This window comes from Struthio camelus, chromosome 2 (assembly GCF_040807025.1).
Source record: "Struthio camelus isolate bStrCam1 chromosome 2, bStrCam1.hap1, whole genome shotgun sequence".
Lineage (NCBI taxonomy): Eukaryota > Metazoa > Chordata > Aves > Struthioniformes > Struthionidae > Struthio > Struthio camelus.
In genome coordinates, this window is record NC_090943.1 from 17,592,241 (window position 1) to 17,609,487 (window position 17,247).

At 39.5% G+C, this 17,247-nt stretch overlaps 1 protein-coding gene across 14 annotated transcripts in view; it reads left to right on the plus strand.

The window, feature by feature from the left end:
* The window catches only part of ZNF438 (zinc finger protein 438), a 71,099-nt gene that overhangs the window by 39,730 nt on the left and 14,122 nt on the right, over positions 1 to 17,247 (plus strand). For 10 of the 14 annotated variants that reach the window (XR_011139579.1, XR_011139580.1, XR_011139582.1 and 7 more), the window contains 2 exons: positions 2,230 to 2,286; positions 15,357 to 15,461. Coding sequence is in view for 10 of the 14 variants with exons in the window: in XM_068934437.1 (XP_068790538.1) it covers positions 2,259 to 2,286; positions 15,357 to 15,461 (133 nt within the window). In the remaining 4 variants the exon portion in view is untranslated. The remainder of the gene's footprint in view (positions 1 to 2,229; positions 2,287 to 15,356; positions 15,462 to 17,247) is intronic. The other 4 variants (XR_011139581.1, XM_068934440.1, XM_068934439.1 and 1 more) reach the window with 1 other exon arrangement.

Below are 17,247 nucleotides of genomic sequence, written 5' to 3' on the forward strand. Positions count from 1 at the left end.
ACTCATCCTAAATATTTTTATATTTAAAAACCAATCTTTTCACACTTGTGCGCTGAGAAGGAGGCTCTTGAGCTCACATCAGGAATGTTCTATATTTATGATTCTACTGCTGTTTTACATTGGCTGGGAAAATAGATAAACCTCTCAAAAGCAGATAAACTCTCAAGGCTCTCAGAGCCTTGAGAGTTGGCTCTGCTCAAGGGGGATTTTTATAGATACACAATGATACTGGACTCCGTGTTCCTAGTAAACTCCCAAGTAGTTGGAGTTTCATCTGTGCCAGTGAGTGGACTTGTCTTGTTGCCTTTCCATAGCCTCTGACTCCATCAGGTGAAGAGTTTTATACCCTGAGTGACTCCTGAGTCTTACTTTAATGTTAGTGAAATTGAGCAAAACCAAGCTATAAGGCAGCCATTCCAAAAGCCAGACTGTCTTGTGGCAATGAGCATCTAAGTGAATAACCAGAGAATTTATTATTATCATTATTTTATATTATCCTTATGTTACATTATATCTTACATAATTGACTGTCAAGTCACACTTGACCAAAGCTCAAGCGGCACACTGACTACACTGGAGGGAAATATGCCAAGTTCTAAGTGATGGGGTGACTACTTGATGTAATACTAGTTTATGTCAAACTCTGTGCCTCAAATAGTGTGTAAGAACCGATGTCAGTTCTGGAGAGATGGCACTGTAATGTATGTTTCACAAACGTGAGCTAATATTCTTTATCTGAGGATCCGCGGAAGATTCTGCTCATCAGTCAGCTCCATGGGATCCGTGCAGGCAAATATTTGAAGGAAGAGGATTGCTTTAACTGTACGTTGTCAATGGTTCAGAATGCATTATCACTTTGGAGTTTATGACGTATCTTCCTTTTTTGCTTTAAAATGGCTTTTGAATTACAAGAAAGCTAAGTTAGTTGTACCCACTTTTGAAGTATGAAGAGTGCATATGAGCATATATGTAACCCTGAGAAACGCTTTATTTAAAACTCCAGTGTTGTTCATATGAGATATGGGCATCCTGGGATCCATACCAAGAACATAGTTTTGGAAAATTACTGCTGTAGTAGACAGATCCTGATCTTTCTCAAAAGGAGAGACAGATACTACCTTTTCATGTAAAACATAGCTTTAAAAATATAAATAAACAAAATCACTAACCAGAAGGTTAGAGTTTGAAAGTGAATTATTATTATTGTATAGCAATAGTGGTATTAGTGGGCCCATGAATGCTGTCTCAGTACATACATTGACTAAAATTGAAGACCGAATAGGCATACAACTGTGAACATGTTGATACTGAGTTTACTGTCGGTTTGTTAAATTGAATAGGTCAGATGATTATGTGGTAATGATTTATTGCTTGTGACCTCTGCCCTTCAGCAAAAGTTTTTAGTGATCAAAAGTTACCATCATTTAAATAAAGTTCTAGAGCTGTACAACATTTATTCCTCAAGATGTATGTTATGCTATAGCTTGAAACGTTTATGTGATGGAAGTTACATTTACATTGTCTTACAAGGTGATAACAATAATTAAAAAAAATTGTCGAAGGATCTTCATAAAGTGAACAGCCACAGAAAAAGTGTGTGCTAAGTTAACAGTGTGATCAGATTGTTTTGAAGTAATTCTTTTGGAACTGGCTTGTATCGTCTTCACTTTTTTCTTCTGCTATACTGTATAAGGCTTGAATGTGATACAACACCTAGTATAATGTTGAAGATATCACTTGATAAAGCAACATTTAATTATAACCTGCAAAGATTGGCCTTTCACGCCAAGTTTGAAATACCTCTGCTGGGACATGCGAAAGTTTTTAGTTTTGCATTGGCCAATACTTGTACTGTGAGTGTTGGATAGGAAAAGTTTTGCTTACTGTGATAAATTGCTTACTTGTTTGTCCAGTTCTTATAATGTAGTTTGAGACCTCTCAAAATATGAAATATAACACAAGATTTTCTTTGCTGTATTGGTAAATGGATATATTAATGCAGTTCATTAAATAACAAAGAAAAGATATTTGACTTGTGCATATGAGAATAAATAGCCTCCTTAATTGTGATTCTTCTCTTTATATTCAATAACTTCAATATGATTTAAAAAAAATTCTCCAAAATTGTACTTTTTTTTTTTTTTAATCTGATCATACTTTATTATACTTTATTACTAACTTTCTTAGTTTCTGTCAAAACTTCTAAGTGTCTATATTTCTTCTTTCCAGGAACATTGTGGTATCTATTAGAGGGCATAATGCAGAATCCATTAACTTTATCTGCAGGTACAGTATTCTTTCTATGTTTTTGTGAGAAATTAGAGGTTTGTGACCTGAAATGTGGGAAAAATAATGTCATTGTTAATAATTCACTTTATAACTCATGTCTATTATTCTAACCTAATTTGGTTTAAAAAAAAAACTATTATACTGTAGCAGTTATCACTTAAAACAATTGCAATAGCTAAGATTGCTTTCCTCTTTAGGACATAACTAATAACTGTTAACCACCTGTAGTTGAAACTGTAAATATGTAGCTCTACCTCTTAATTGCTTCAGCAGAATTAAATATCTAGGGTTTATTGCAATTTATTTTATCCTAATATGTTTGAAAATCAGTCATATTTGACCCCCATGTAATTGGGGTCAAATAATAGAGCAATTTTCAAGTTACATTACAAGACCAACACAAACCAGAAAAAATACAGTTTGTAAATATCAACTTACATTTAGGTACTTTTTCTCCAGCAGTTCTATCCTTATTAACATTTTTTTGTGTTTAACTGTATTTCTACTCTGTTTTGTGTCTTCAGAAGTCTTTTGTTGATTTTTCAGTAGTTAGTGTCTGAATTTTTCCATTATTAGTAAGAATATTTGTGCTGTAACTGTATATACCCAAGCCTCTACATGTTCATTCTTAACTTTAACTTCCTTTCCCTCCTGATCTGTGTCACAATGCTAATGTTTAAATGTGTTTTTTAACGTGAATGTCATTTTGAATGTTAATCCTTAAATGTGAGGGAATGTTTGATGTAAGCCATAATGGATTTTCAGAATCATTGTAGGCTGCCAGTTAAGTTTCCGTTTTCAGTAGTTACAATAATGAAGAAAGAGAAGTGCTGTATATTACTTAAGTGGAAGCCTTGGGCTCTTACTGTCATGTAAGTTTATAGTTTACCTGTTTGGGAAGACTGAGTATTTTTATGGTACTGTAATAATTATGAGGAAACTCTTCCGAGATACTGTGCAAGTTATCTTAGTTGATGAGTTCTGTGTCTGAGGGGACCATTCTTCCAAGGGAGGCACTTCTGACTGGTCTGTAAAGCCATCCATCTTGTATTGTGCTCCTCATCCATCTATTTTTTACTAAAATAGTTAATTCTAATCCTTAAAAGTTTTAATTTAACTTTTCCTTGAATAATAGAGATGTGAGAAGTTTGTAGCCAAATTGAATATGTTGTTTTTATTAAAGCCATTTCTGAGTAATTGGAGGAAAAATATAAACTGTGAAGCTATTTGCAGACTTAAAACTGATGAATCATTTACTTTGGGATTTTCTTTTTTTGTAATCCTTCCGGTTAGTATCCTGTTACCAACTTTCACACAGAGTGAATTATAGCAGCCATGTTCTAAACTTTGAAAGTGGGGTGTCATGTTGGAAATTATAACCAGATCCTGATTAACAGCTGTATTACTCTGGAATCATGATATGCACCATTATACTAGTCTTAATAAATTTTTTTTGAATTCTTCTACCATCATTCTTATTTTGCCCTTGTATAAGTATCAGTTTTATTTTTAAGGGTCTTATTGCACTTTTAAATTTCTGAGACTGTTAACAATTTTTGATAATTTATGTGCAACTGTAAGTTGGTACATTTCTTACAAAGAAAGAGTTTAAAGATGAATGGTACTGGCAATAGAACCTGTCAGTCACTTACGCACAGGATAGTGTTTCTGTCAGCCTTGCTGTGCTTTGAAAGTGCATGATATTTTTCAACTGAGTATGGAAGTAATGATTAGTGCAAATTCTTTGATTGACAGCATACATCCTTCTCTCCTACCATTTGTCATGTAGTAGCAAGAGTTCTGTAATTTAATCTGTACTCCTTCAGGGCACATGCATTTTTCTCAAATTAAAATGTTTTATAAGAAAACTGATTCTCTGTCATTTATACAATAATCTATTTAAACCCTCTGTTCAAAAAGTTGCAGTTTTCTGAATAATGGTACATATTTAATATCTGAGATTTTAATTGTTTCCTAAGAATTATGAAATCACTGAAGCATTGTATTCTGTAATTCACATTCGTGTTGATATTTGCTGTTTTGCAAGTTCTGAGTTTTTTTGTAGTGTTCCATAATTGCACAAAATATCACTGTGGGTTATTGGCTTGTTAGAGGACTGAAATAGCTTCAGATGGGTGATATTGTAAGATTTATAAAAAAAAAAAAAAAATTTTTTTTTGTTAAACAACTCAAACATGAAATAATTGTGTAGGTAAGGCTGTCCAAGTTTATCTAGGAATTTGTTTAGTACTGTTTTGTGGTTTTATGGTATATATGGGGAAAGTATATTCATATACATTGGGATCATAGTTTTGTTCCTTGTGCATGTTTATTTTAATCAAAAAACATCATTGTATAGTTCAAAAAAATCATTGTGTATGGCTTAGTAGGTTGTGTGTCAATGTTAGAGTGATTATTTGGAGCTAGGAAATCTCAAACTTCAATTAACCATGTAAATGTGTTTCTTTAGCATCAAGTCTCACTTTTTGGAACCCCTGCTGCCTTTATATCATTAACATAAATGCAGGTGCAAATAGCATTTATGCACTTTGATAGAGAGCAGTTGGAGACATTTCACTGTGGGACATGACACTTTCAGATTGTGTACATCTGTTCAAATAATGTATCCAAGCCAGTGACATGAATGCAAGGATAAAAACATCTGCCTCTGAGACCACTTGCCATACAGCAGATGCTTACATCTTTATTTGTGCAGATGGTCTATGTTATGAGCTGAGCTAAGATGAAGGCAAGAAAGTTTGACAGAGATTTGCTTGGGATGGGAAAATGTGTTGGTAACTGTGCTTAATTTTCAGCCTATCAAAAAATAACATTTATTTAAACTTATTGGATTTTTTAGTAGTGCAGGCATATTATTCCTGACATTAACTAGATAAGGACAAAATCAATAAGCAAGTTTTTAAATTAAAAAAAAAAAATTGCACAAATTTCTACTGCAGTTACAGAAAGAGCCTAAATAATTTAATTTGAGTAATTACTTTTTAACAGGAAGACTGAACTACTCTGCTTCAAAATTTTTACGTGTACCCAAGCTTATACAAAAACATAGAATTGATTGAAAAAATTGAAAAGATAGAGTATTTGGAAGTAGTAGCTTTACTTTAAACAGCTTTGCTAAGTTGTTTAAAGGCTGTGTGTGATGCCCTAAAAGATTTCAGGACATTGGGATTTTTCAGTAGGCCATATTTACCATTACAAAATTGTTAGACTTGTGGCTTAAGCTTTCTGTTCTTTAGAAGTTACTGCAGGGTAGTTGACTTGGGCTGCATATCTAAACTGAGTGGGCACTTTAAAAAAAAAAAAAAAATTAAACAAACCCAATGCTTTGCACAAAGGCCTTCAGAACCTCCTGAAGTTCAACAAAGGCCAGTGCAGGGTCTTGCATCTAAGGAGGAATAACCCCAGGCACCAGGACAGGCTGGGGGTTGGCCTGCTGGAAAGCAGCTCTGCCGAGAAGGACAACAAGTTGCCCTGGTGGACAACAAGTTGAGCATGAGCCAGCAGTGTGCCCTTGTGGCCAAGAAGGTCAAGGGTATCCTGGGGTGCATGAGGGGCAGAGTGTTGCCAGCAGGTCGAGGGAGGTGATCCTGCCCCTCTCCTCAGCCCTGGGGAGGCCACATCTGGAGTCCTGGGTCCAGTTCTGGGCTCCCCAGTAGAGACAAGAGAGACATGGCACTACTCGAGAGAGTCCAGCGGGGGGCTACAAAGATGATGAGGGGCCTGGAGCATCTCTCCTCTGAAGAAAGGCTGCGAGAGCTGGGCCTGTTGAGCCTGGAGAAGAGAAGACTGAGGGGGGAATCTCATCAATGTGTACAAGTATCTGAAGGGAGGGTGTCGAGAGGATGAGGCCAGTCTCTTCTCTGTGGTGCCCAGCAACAGGACAAGAGGCAACAGGCACAAACTGAACCACAGGAGGTTCTGTCTGAACATGAGGAAAAACTTCTTCACTGTGAGGGTGACAGAGCACTGGACCAGGTTGCCCAGAGAGGCTGTGGGGTCTCCTTCCCTGGAGATATTCAAAACCCGTCTGGACGCGATCCTGGGCAACGTGCTCTAGGTGACCCTGCTTGAGCAAGGCGGTTGGACTAGATGATCTCCAGAGGTCCCTTCCAACCTCAACCATTCTGTGAATCTGTGATTATTCTTATCTGACTTCAGTGCTTGAGCAGGCCTTGGCTGGTTCCCACGGACAGACTCGGCTTTATTTTCCATGCTAATCCCCTGCTGGAGACCTGTGCTATGCGGCTGCCTTTGTCCCCAAGAGCACAGGCTCCCTGGATTTGGGCGCCACTGCTTTCTACAGAATAAGCACTGCACATAAATGTGAATTTAGCTGTAATTTAAGTTGCCCTGTGCAAAAACATCATTAAGAATATCAGCTTTGACCTACTTTCCTGTTGACTACATTTCTGATGTAATTCCTAATTCCGTCTTATGTTGGCAGCCATTATGAGTGTTTGCTGATATATTATCACTTATCATTGGTGTATGCAATTGATTCCCTTATAGCACACCTACTGCCTTGTTTTGAGAACGAGTGCTGCCTTTAAAGAATACAGTAGCTGGTTTGGGCAGCTTAGCAATGTGAATGAACATTACAAATAATTGGAATTATGCACAGGGTAAAAAAGTCATTCAGATGCTTTAATTTAAATTATTTTCTTCTGCATCCTATTGCCAGAATGACCTACCTAGATTCAGGTTCAGCCGAAAGTGGTAATTTTACATGTTTTGAAAACTCCTGTCATCTTACCAGGACCATGGTCTTTCTGAAGATGTTTTAGTCTTTATATGCTTTACAGGGGCTGTGTCTTCTTTGAAAAAAATATACATATCTGTTTGAAGTACTGAGTATATCTTCTAATCTTTATTTTTGTTTTAATCCTTTTGTGCAATTGACTGTAGGTGGCAATGTTTTTTGCATTGCTGCCAGAGCTGTGTAGTCTTTCTCCAAAGAAATTTTCATCATGAAAAAGTAAAAGGGCAACAGTTAAAGAAGTATAGAAGCCCTGGATAGAGGTTCCATGTTCAAAAGTTAAATCACTCAGATTACTTTCAAAAGAAACAGTGATTTACAGAATCCCTAAGAAAGTACTTTCCAACAATATTTAAACTTAACAATGTGTTCTGCGATCTGCTCCTTTCTTTGCAGATGATAAAGCCTGTGTATAGGTCATCCAGGAAAACTCTCACAATAGGCTAGGCAAAGTCTGACTGTTGGTCTTCCCATCCTCTGCTCATCTTTAATGAGGGAGCACTTTCCTAGATTTGTAGTATGAAAGTCGCCGTGCAGATGCTTTTAATGCCTTAAATAATATACATTTGCTCTATTGAGGGTCCATAAAGTGGTGTATGAATTTATTTTCTCCTATATATGGACCTTCAGGAAGAAGTGCTCCGATTTTCACATAGAAAGGGAAACTTTATAAAATGACTAATAGTTTCACTTCTCTTCCCATAATGCTCTCTATTTTTACATCTCTGTTTGCAAAAAATAAATTTTAGAAATAAGAGGCATAATTCCCTTCCTGTAATCAAAGGTAGATATTTTCTATCCCATGGGGTGGGGTTGAACTCCTAGTAAGACAAAGATTGATTCTAAAAGATTCTCAGTTTATTTGAAAGGGAATCAAGATTCTAGTTAGAAAGTATTTCATGACTTATTCATAAAATGGTTCTACTTGACCTTTTTGTGCTGCATATTTTCTGAAGAATTCTACCTTCTTTTCCATAGCAGACTTGATCATTATTGTTTCCTGCACTCTAAGGAAAAAATAAGTCTATTAATTATCACCAGAATTAGACGTATGAAGAATTTGTCCAGGTTGATGTGATCTTCATAGTTCTTTTTAAAAGGACTTAATATTAGCATCAGGTTTACAAGGAATGAATTACTGTTTAGGTCTGTATCTTTCTTGAAGGTTATTTTAAAGACATTTCATCTGGTAGTTCTGCCAGAAAATAATTTTTTTAAGACCAGTTTCAGTCTTTTCTTTCAAATCTTTTTTGGTACCCACCTTCCAAAGTATCTCATTCATATTCACAATGCCACTGAAAGTTTATGAATTCAGGGACCATTGCTTACATCACTTCCCTTTAGCTATTTTCTGAACAATTAGTTCCCCCAAGTGGTTGTGTCACTAAAGCTGTGCTTCACAAATCTCCAGGGACAGTATTCTGCTTTGGGTAGAATGATTAGGCAAAAAAACCCAAAGATAAAACACAGGAATTGCAGTGCTGCCAGAATTGTTTCCTTTCTACTCAACTGAGGCCTCTCAGAGCATCATGATTTCTTAAATAAGGTACACTTCAAGTGTGACATGATTGATTGCTGAAACTGGTATTGGCACATAGAAGCTGAAACACCCTGTCTTTTATCATGTATCTAACAGTTTATCGCTCAGACAGGGAAGAACCAGTCCTTTCTCCTTTGATAGTGACTTCTCTGGTTGCAGAGGCTAGACACCATCTCCTACCCCTAAATTTATCTCTATAAAACCTTTTTCCCTTACAGTAAGAGTAAGTTCTCTTACTGTCAGAGTAACGAGAAAAATCTGAGCATCAGTATGTATATTCTCTGTAAAGATGGAAAATAATATTAAGTACATATGCTTTATCTAACTCTTTTCATAGCAGTTTTCATTTCTTGGTTTGAAAATATTTTGATCTGCTTAAAAGCTTTTAATTATATTAACCTTGATATGAAATTAGTAGCTTATAACTTGAGGGGCTATGCCTTCAGTAACAGGGAAAGCTTTTGAAGTTCACAAGCACTGTATGATAGATGTTAAAAGAACTTATAAATATGCTAATAAATGTATTCCAAATTTATTGCAAAGGAGTGTTTAAAAATCTCTTATGTTGTCATTCTGACTACTAGGAAAGACTTCAGGACTTTTCCACCTTTATAAAGGAGCAAAGAGATGGCCTTTCTGTTTAGGGTGGTTATGCCTTGCGTTGCCCACATGCTTTATGTAAGATGTTACTTTAGAATATTGATTTACTCAGATGTGGCTAATACCATAATTGATATAAACCCCCTGGTTTACCTCCAAGCTGTTGGCCGCTTGTTATCCCCCACAGAAATAGTATTTCATGCATGTTTTAAAAGTTACTTATGTTGAAACAATACAAAGAGATAAAAGGTCAAGACTGCTACAAAGCCTTTAAGTATTTAAAATGTACAGCAAGGCTTTTTTCCTTGAATGAGAAATCTGAAATGATATCTTAGATTATTGTTATTTCTAATACAGATAACAACATCTAGAGATAATGATTTCTTGATGTGTTAACTTTTGATTCACAGATGTGCTCTTGTTATGGGTATTGTTTTGCAGTACAGTTTTCTTTGAGAGCAGAGACTGAGAAACTATATTTGCAGAAAGAATCCTTAACTGCAGAAAGAAACTTTAAGTAATGAAGCAACTTGTATGTGTACTTTCCAACATCAGAGGAAAGCAATTCTGAAAATTAAGAAAGAGTTATCTAACTCTTTTTATATTTTTTCTCCATTTTTTTTATGTAAGTTATGTTGGATAGTTTGGGTTTGTGTTTTTTTTTTTTAAATTCAGATCTGTATAAAGTTTGGCATGTGTCATTATATGGTTGTTAGTGCAAAAAGGATCTATGTCAGGAAATACAAAGAGGAAAATAGGTAAGACAGAAAATTGAAAAACTTCCGTAAATATGAACTATGTACCCATGATCTTGGATAACTGTATGAGTTATCCCTCCAAAGTGGCTATCACTGTCCATGCCAAAAGTAGACTTAGTTTATTCCCAGACTAAAAAATGTCATTAAAAATTTTAAGGTTGATTTTTTGCTTTAATGGAGTCCAGTTAATGTTCAAAGCATTCTTCTTTTCTAACTTTTTCTGTTGTAAAATTCTATTTTGCTAAGAGGAGACTTTTGGAGACTATTTAAGGAATCTAGTTACTATCTCACTGCTTGTAAAATTTCTTGCAACTCACTATAATCCCAATCCCTTATGATAATAAACTTGCACAGACTTTAAAGCACAGAAGGTTTTTCTAAATGGCAAAATGCTGAGCACACAATGAGCAAATTACATTGATGGTAAAGTCAGAATTAATTATATATAACTTTAAAGAGGTCTACTTTTTCCTTTTGGAGTGTTAACAGTTTAGTCGTTACTCCCATGATGCACAGAACGTTGTTTTCTAAGCATGTTTGTACATTCTGTATCAGTGTTTGCGTGAATGATATACTGTGGTTTTCTAATCTTATATTGGAACACTTTGTTACGTTGTTTATTTTTTTAATGTATTTTAAATTGCACAAAAGGACGCCTACGTAGAAATGATTTTATTAGTCATAAAAAAAATCAAGCATTAAAAAGGTAATAAATGCCAAGGTGTAAGGTTCCCCCTGTGGCCTAAATACTTCTGCTTTCAAACACATGCAATAATAATGTTCCTTATCCATCTTAATAGTCTTCCTTCAGTTCCCGTAACCCGCTCTGAGTCTTTGTCCTAGACACTTCCCAAATCTGATTTCTAGTTTTCTTCTTTTCCTACTCACCCATTATATGTGCTAGTTTCTCTTTCACACTGTCTGAGCCTAGCAGTTAAGAGCTAAGGAGAGGCCATTTTCTTATTTCAACTTTGGTATTTGGACTTAATGGTATAGTTTTAGGAAAAATCCAGCTCAGTCTGAGGCAGGAGCATCTTCAATAGAAAGTAATCATTGGAAATCGGCGAGTGATTGTTGTGGGTGATTCCCTGCTGCAGGGGACAGAGGCACCTATCTGCCGACCTGACCTCTTGTCCAGAGAGGTTTGCTGCCTGCCAGGGGCTCGGATAAGAGATGTCATGGAAAGACTGCCAAGGCTTGTCCATGCATCGGACTACTACCCTCTTCTGCTCTTCCATGTGGGTGCTAACAACACGAAAGGCAAACTGGAAACCATCAAACAGGACTTCAGAGCTCTGGGAATGGTGGTGAAGGGTCTGGGAGCCCAGGTCGTTTTCTCCTCAATCTTGCCTGTGAGGGGAAAGGACAGGAGGAGGAGTAGACGAGTTTTCCAAGTTAACAGCTGGCTGCGCCGCTGGTGTTGGCAACAGGGCTTTGGTTTCTATGACCATGGGACCCTGTTTGAAGATCAACAGCTGATGGGGAGCGATGGGATCCACCTTACCAAGCGGGGCACGCGTGTCTTTGCCAACAGATTGGCCAGCCTGGTAAGGAGGGCTTTAAACTAGGCAAGATGGGGGAAGGGGAGTGGTATAGTGGCAGGGGAGTCAGTAAAACACCTCTCAAGTCAGGATGCCTCCAGCGGGTGCATACAACCAGGGGAGACAGCATGGGACATGGCTATGGAGGATCCTCTTGCACCTCTTCTGGGAAGCCTGCGTGCTTGACTGGCTCTCTGAAATGCCTGTATACCAATGCACGCAGCATGGGGAATAAGCAGGAAGAGTTAGAGATCTGTGTGCGGTCGCAGGGCCATGATCTCATTGCAGTCACAGAGACATGGTGGGATAGTTCACATGACTGGGATGCTGTCATGGATGGCTATGTGCTTTTTAGGAAAGACAGGCCAGGAAGGCGAGGTGGTGGAGTTGCTCTTTCTGTGAGGGAGCAACTAGAATGTATGGAGCTCTGCCTCGGGGTGGATGAAGAGCAAGTTGAGAGCCTATGGGTAAGGATGAAAGGGCAGGGTAACATGGGTGACACGGTTGTGGGAATTTACTACAGGCCACCTGATCAGGAGAAAGTCATCGATGAGGCCTTCTACAGACAGCTGGAAGTAGCCTCATGATCGCAGGCTCTGGTTCTCATGGGGGACTTCAACCACCCTGACATCTGCTGGGAAGAGAGCATGGCTAGGCACAAACAGTCGAGGAGGTTCCTGCAGAGGATTGATGATAATTTCTTGACCCAGGTGGTGGAGAAGCCAACAAGGAGAGGTGTGCTGCTAGACCTTGTACTAATGAACAAAGAAGGTCTAGTTGGAGATGTGAAGGTTGGGGGCAGCCTTGGCTGCAGTGACCATGAGATGGTGGAGTTCAGGATCCTCTGAGGAGGGAGCAGGGCAATGAGTAAAACTGCAGCCCTGGACTTCAGGAGAGCTAACTCTGGCCTCTTCCCTAGGGTCCATGGGGTAGGGCCCTAGAGGGAAGAGGGGTCCAAGAAAGCTGGTTATTATTCAAGCATCACCTCCTCCAGGCTCAAGATGGGTGCATCCCTCTGAGTAAGAAGTCCAGCAAAGCGGGCAGGAGACCTGCATGGAGGAGCAAGGAACTCCTGGCAAAACTCCAGCAGAAGAAGGAAGTCTACAGAATGTGGAAAAGGGGACAGGCCACTCAGGAGGAATACAGGGACGTTGTCAGAGTGTGCAGGGATGCGACAAGGAAGGCTAAGGCCCAGTTGGAATTAAATCTGGCAAGGGATGTCAAGGACAACAAGAAGGGCTTCTTCAAATACATCAATAGCAAAAGGAAGACTAGGGAAAATGCAGGCCCACTGCTGAATGGGGCGGGTGCCCTCGTGACGAAGGAGATACAGAGAAGGCAGAGTTGCTGAATGCTGCCTTTGCTTCAGTCTTCACTGCTAAGGCCAGCACTCAGGAATTCCAAACTCTGGGGACAAGAGAGGAAGGCTGGAGAAAGGAAGACTCTCCCTTGGTTGAGGAGGATCGAGTTAGAGATCTTTTGTCCAAACTCGACATCCACAAATCCATGGGCCCTGACGGGATGCACCCACGAGCGCTGAGGGAGCTGGCGGGATGTTATCGCTAGGCCACTCTCCATCGTCTTGGAAAGGTCCTGGAGATCAGGAGAGGTGCCTGAGGCCTGGAAGAAAGCCAGTGTCACCCCACTCTTCCAAAAGGGCAAGAAGGAGGAGCCAGGAGGAGCCTCACCTCCATCCCGGGAAAGGTGATGGAACACCTCCTCCTGGAGGTCCTCACTAAGCATCTGGAGGACAAGAAGGTGATCAGGAGTAGTCAGCACGGATTCACCAAAGGGAAATCATGCTTGACCAATGTGATAGCCTTCTCTGTCGGAAGGACTGGCTGGGTAGACGAGGGCAGAGCAGTGGGTGTTGTCTACCTGGACTTCAGCAAGGCTTTTGACACTGTCTCCCATCACATCCTCCTAGGTACACTCAGCAAGCGTGGGCTCAATGAGTGGATGGCGAGGTGGACTGAGAACTGGCTGGATGGCCGAGCTCAGAGGGTTGTGGTCAGTGGCGCACAGTCTAGTTGGAGGCCTGCAGCTAGCGGGGTCCCCCACGGGTCAGTCCCGGGTCCGGTCTTGTTCAATGTATTCATCGACGACCTGGAGGAAGGCACAGAGTGCACCCTCAGCACGTTTGCTGATGATACGAAACTGGGGGGAGTGGCTGCCACACCAGAAGGCTGTGCTGCCATTCAGAGGCACCTGGACAGGCTGGAGAGCTGGGCAGAGAGGAACCTCCTGAAGTTCAACAAAGGCCAGTGCAGGGTCTTGCATCTAAGGAGGAATAACCCCAGGCACCAGGACAGGCTGGGGGTTGGCCTGCTGGAAAGCAGCTCTGCCGAGAAGGACAACAAGTTGGCCTGGTGGGCAACAAGTTGAGCATGAGCCAGCAGTGTGCCCTTGTGGCCAAGAAGGTCAAGGGTATCCTGGGGTGCATGAGGGGCAGAGTGTTGCCAGCAGGTCGAGGGAGGTGATCCTGCCCCTCTGCTCAGCCCTGGGGAGGCCACATCTGGAGTCCTGGGTCCAGTTCTGGGCTCCCCAGTAGAGACAAGAGAGACATGGCACTACTCGAGAGTCCAGCGGGGGGCTACAAAGATGATGAGGGGCCTGGAGCATCTCTCCTCTGAAGAAAGGCTGCGAGAGCTGGGCCTGTTGAGCCTGGAGAAGAGAAGACTGAGGGGGGAATCTCATCAATGTGTACAAGTATCTGAAGGGAGGGTGTCGAGAGGATGAGGCCAGCCTCTTCTCCGTGGTGCCCAGCAACAGGACAAGAGGCAACAGGCAGAAACTGAACCACAGGAGGTTCTGTCTGAACATGAGGAAAAACTTCTTCACTGTGAGGGTGACAGAGCACTGGACCAGGTTGCCCAGAGAGGCTGTGGGGTCTCCTTCCCTGGAGATACTCAAAACCCGTCTGGACGTGATCCTGGGCAACGTGCTCTAGGTGACCCTGCTTGAGCAAGGCGGTTGGACTAGATGATCTCCAGAGGTCCCTTCCAACCCCAACCATTCTGTGATTCTGTGAAAAATTAGCTGTTTAAAATATCTATTGAACACATGACTTGCAAATTCGCCGAATTTGGGCAGCCTTTTAGAGAAACAGACCCTGCTGTATCAAGTATCAAGGTCTTCCTCTAATACCCAGATGTATTGATAGTTTTTTCTTTTTTTCAAGGCAGGCATACCTGGGAGTAGCTGACATAGTCTGTTAATGTTTATTTTAGAAAATTATGGAATATTCCTAATATGGAACATTCCACCCAAATTGTTAATATTTGACATGGTTATAAACAACTGAAAATAGATTCTTATAACATATAGTTTTGGACAGTCCTAATCTATAGGCTTTATTACCAATCACACTTTTTATAGGTGTGCAGCAAAACTAGTTTTGTACATAGAAGGCCAAATTCGATTTTGGTACGTATCTGCAGTTCCATTGATTTAAGTGGGATTATGGAAAGTGTAAATCGTCATAGAATTTAGCCCCTGTGGTTAAAAGTCTTACTAAAACTACTGAAACTTCATTTTTCTGTGAGCTTTTTGTTTTTGTTCTGTTGACTGTCTGCCATGACACTGAAGCTAAAGCATCCCATCTGTTTACCACATTAACCAGCTATACTCCTTTTTTTAAATTATCGCCTTGTATTTGGCATGTAAGATATTAGATTTTAAAATGGTTTTTGAGCAGAGAAAAATGGCAAAGAACAAGAAGCATTAGTTTTCTTAATGGATTAGCTAGAAGATAATGTTTTATATTGTCTTATGTGTTTTTTTTTCTGTTTTGGTTTGGTTTGGTTTTTTGTTCTGGGTTCTATTTATAACTGATTGAAGCACTTTTGCAGGTGGTGTTTTTTTGCATGCTAATCCTACAGAGAAACATTGTGTCCAACAAAGTATGCTGGGTCAGCAAAAACAAGAAACTTGTGCGGGAAAGACTGTATCCACAGGTATTTAGCGTGCTTGGAGATTTGGCAGAATGTAACAATTAACTAGCATTGACAGAAATTGATGTAGTATTGTCTGTTAGAGAATTGTTGCACGTTTTTTCTTTCCCAGAGAATGGATTTTTTCCTTTCAAGTCAGCGAATGACTCAACACCATAAACATGTACTTTATAAAATATTTCATTAATCTTTTTTGTCTGAATTCTACCTTTCCCTTCAAAATAAGATCATCATTCATTTGTGTTATTTTCTATCACTTGCCTGATCATACACATTAAATATACACCTAGACATCAAGTTTTTTTTTTTTAATTAACACGAATGCACATTGTTTTTTGGCACCTTGATATTTTCTTTATGTTTGAAATAGGTTGTATTAGTAGTATCTTTTCAGACGCTTCCTACAGTGTCTGAGTTCGCCAATGATATATGCTTTACATAAAGGCAGAACAAATTGACAGAAATACAAAAAGAAGCAGAGTAGACTGGACTGGACTAGAGTGGCTCTCATGAACAAAAGGAAACCACAGATGAGCAGCAGTCCTGTGGAAGACTTTCATTCCTCCAGAGGACTCTTTCCAGCATGGCTGTATCATGGCTTCTGAGAAACTTTGATGCATTATTGATTTTTGTTGGTGTATCATTGGCTAGTGCTATACAATTTTAAGATAATTTAGAAATGGAGAAAGCTTACGACATATTGAAATATCAGGCTGAGTTGATACTTCCATGTAGTAGTATGGCAATGGTTAATCTTTTAACAGACATTTTTGAAGTAAACAGGTTGACTAGCATTTGATTTAACCTTGTGCTTAATTATTTAGAGGTGTCCAATTGCATGCATATTTGAAATATTAAAAATGTCAATTAAAAGTGAACTTCACACCATTCAGAGATTAAATCTAATGAGTTCACTCATTTCTTTTATTCTTAATGAGAGTTTTGGAGAACCTGTAAAAATTACTACTTTCCAATGAAGGAGCTATAGACTGTGGCTTGTAGAAAGAGAATGACCTAAAACCAAGGGCTGTCCTCAAGAATGCCATTGGACTGCCTTGGCTGAAAATTCCCCTTCTTGGATACAAAGACTTCATGTGTTTGCACGGGAATAAAAGTTGTTCTTCAGGTCACAAATGAAAAGTCAAAGTGAGCCCTTTGAATCAGGGACTGGAATAATTTGAAAGGTGGCACGGAATACAAGCAAAATGTCCCTGAAAGATGCATATTAAGTTTCCGTTTGGCCTTCTGGTGTAGTGCGAGCCAGAGCACGTTCAAGTCTTGCAGCATCAAGGTGGCACAGACATGAATTACTGCAGTGATCTGTGTGTCCAAAGGAAACTCTTAGCCAAGTGTAAATCGAAGAAGTATTCTTGGTCATAGATGATAGTTGGATATTTTGGGAGGAGGTCAGTAGGACCTCCAGACTGTGAATCTTTTGGGTGTTTTTCCTGATCCACAAAGCTCAATAATCTTCCATCACTTCTTCCAATCAGCTTTCCCAATCCACAAGCAAAATCTAGCCCATTCTCTATATTTAGACACTGGCTAAGCTGCTTAATGATAGCAGCTGTGTTGGATGAGAGGGAAATGCAGAGCTGAATATCCTCTGCATACCAGAGGCACTTCAGTGAATATTTCTTCACTAAATTGTCTAGCGTAAACTTGGCCAAAAAAAAAAAGAAATTGTACTCAAGGCTGAGACCAAACATGGCTTGCCTGGAAGAAATATTTATGATAAAATTGCACCCGTTGAAAAAAAGAGTGTTTATATAGAAATCCCTTCTGAAAC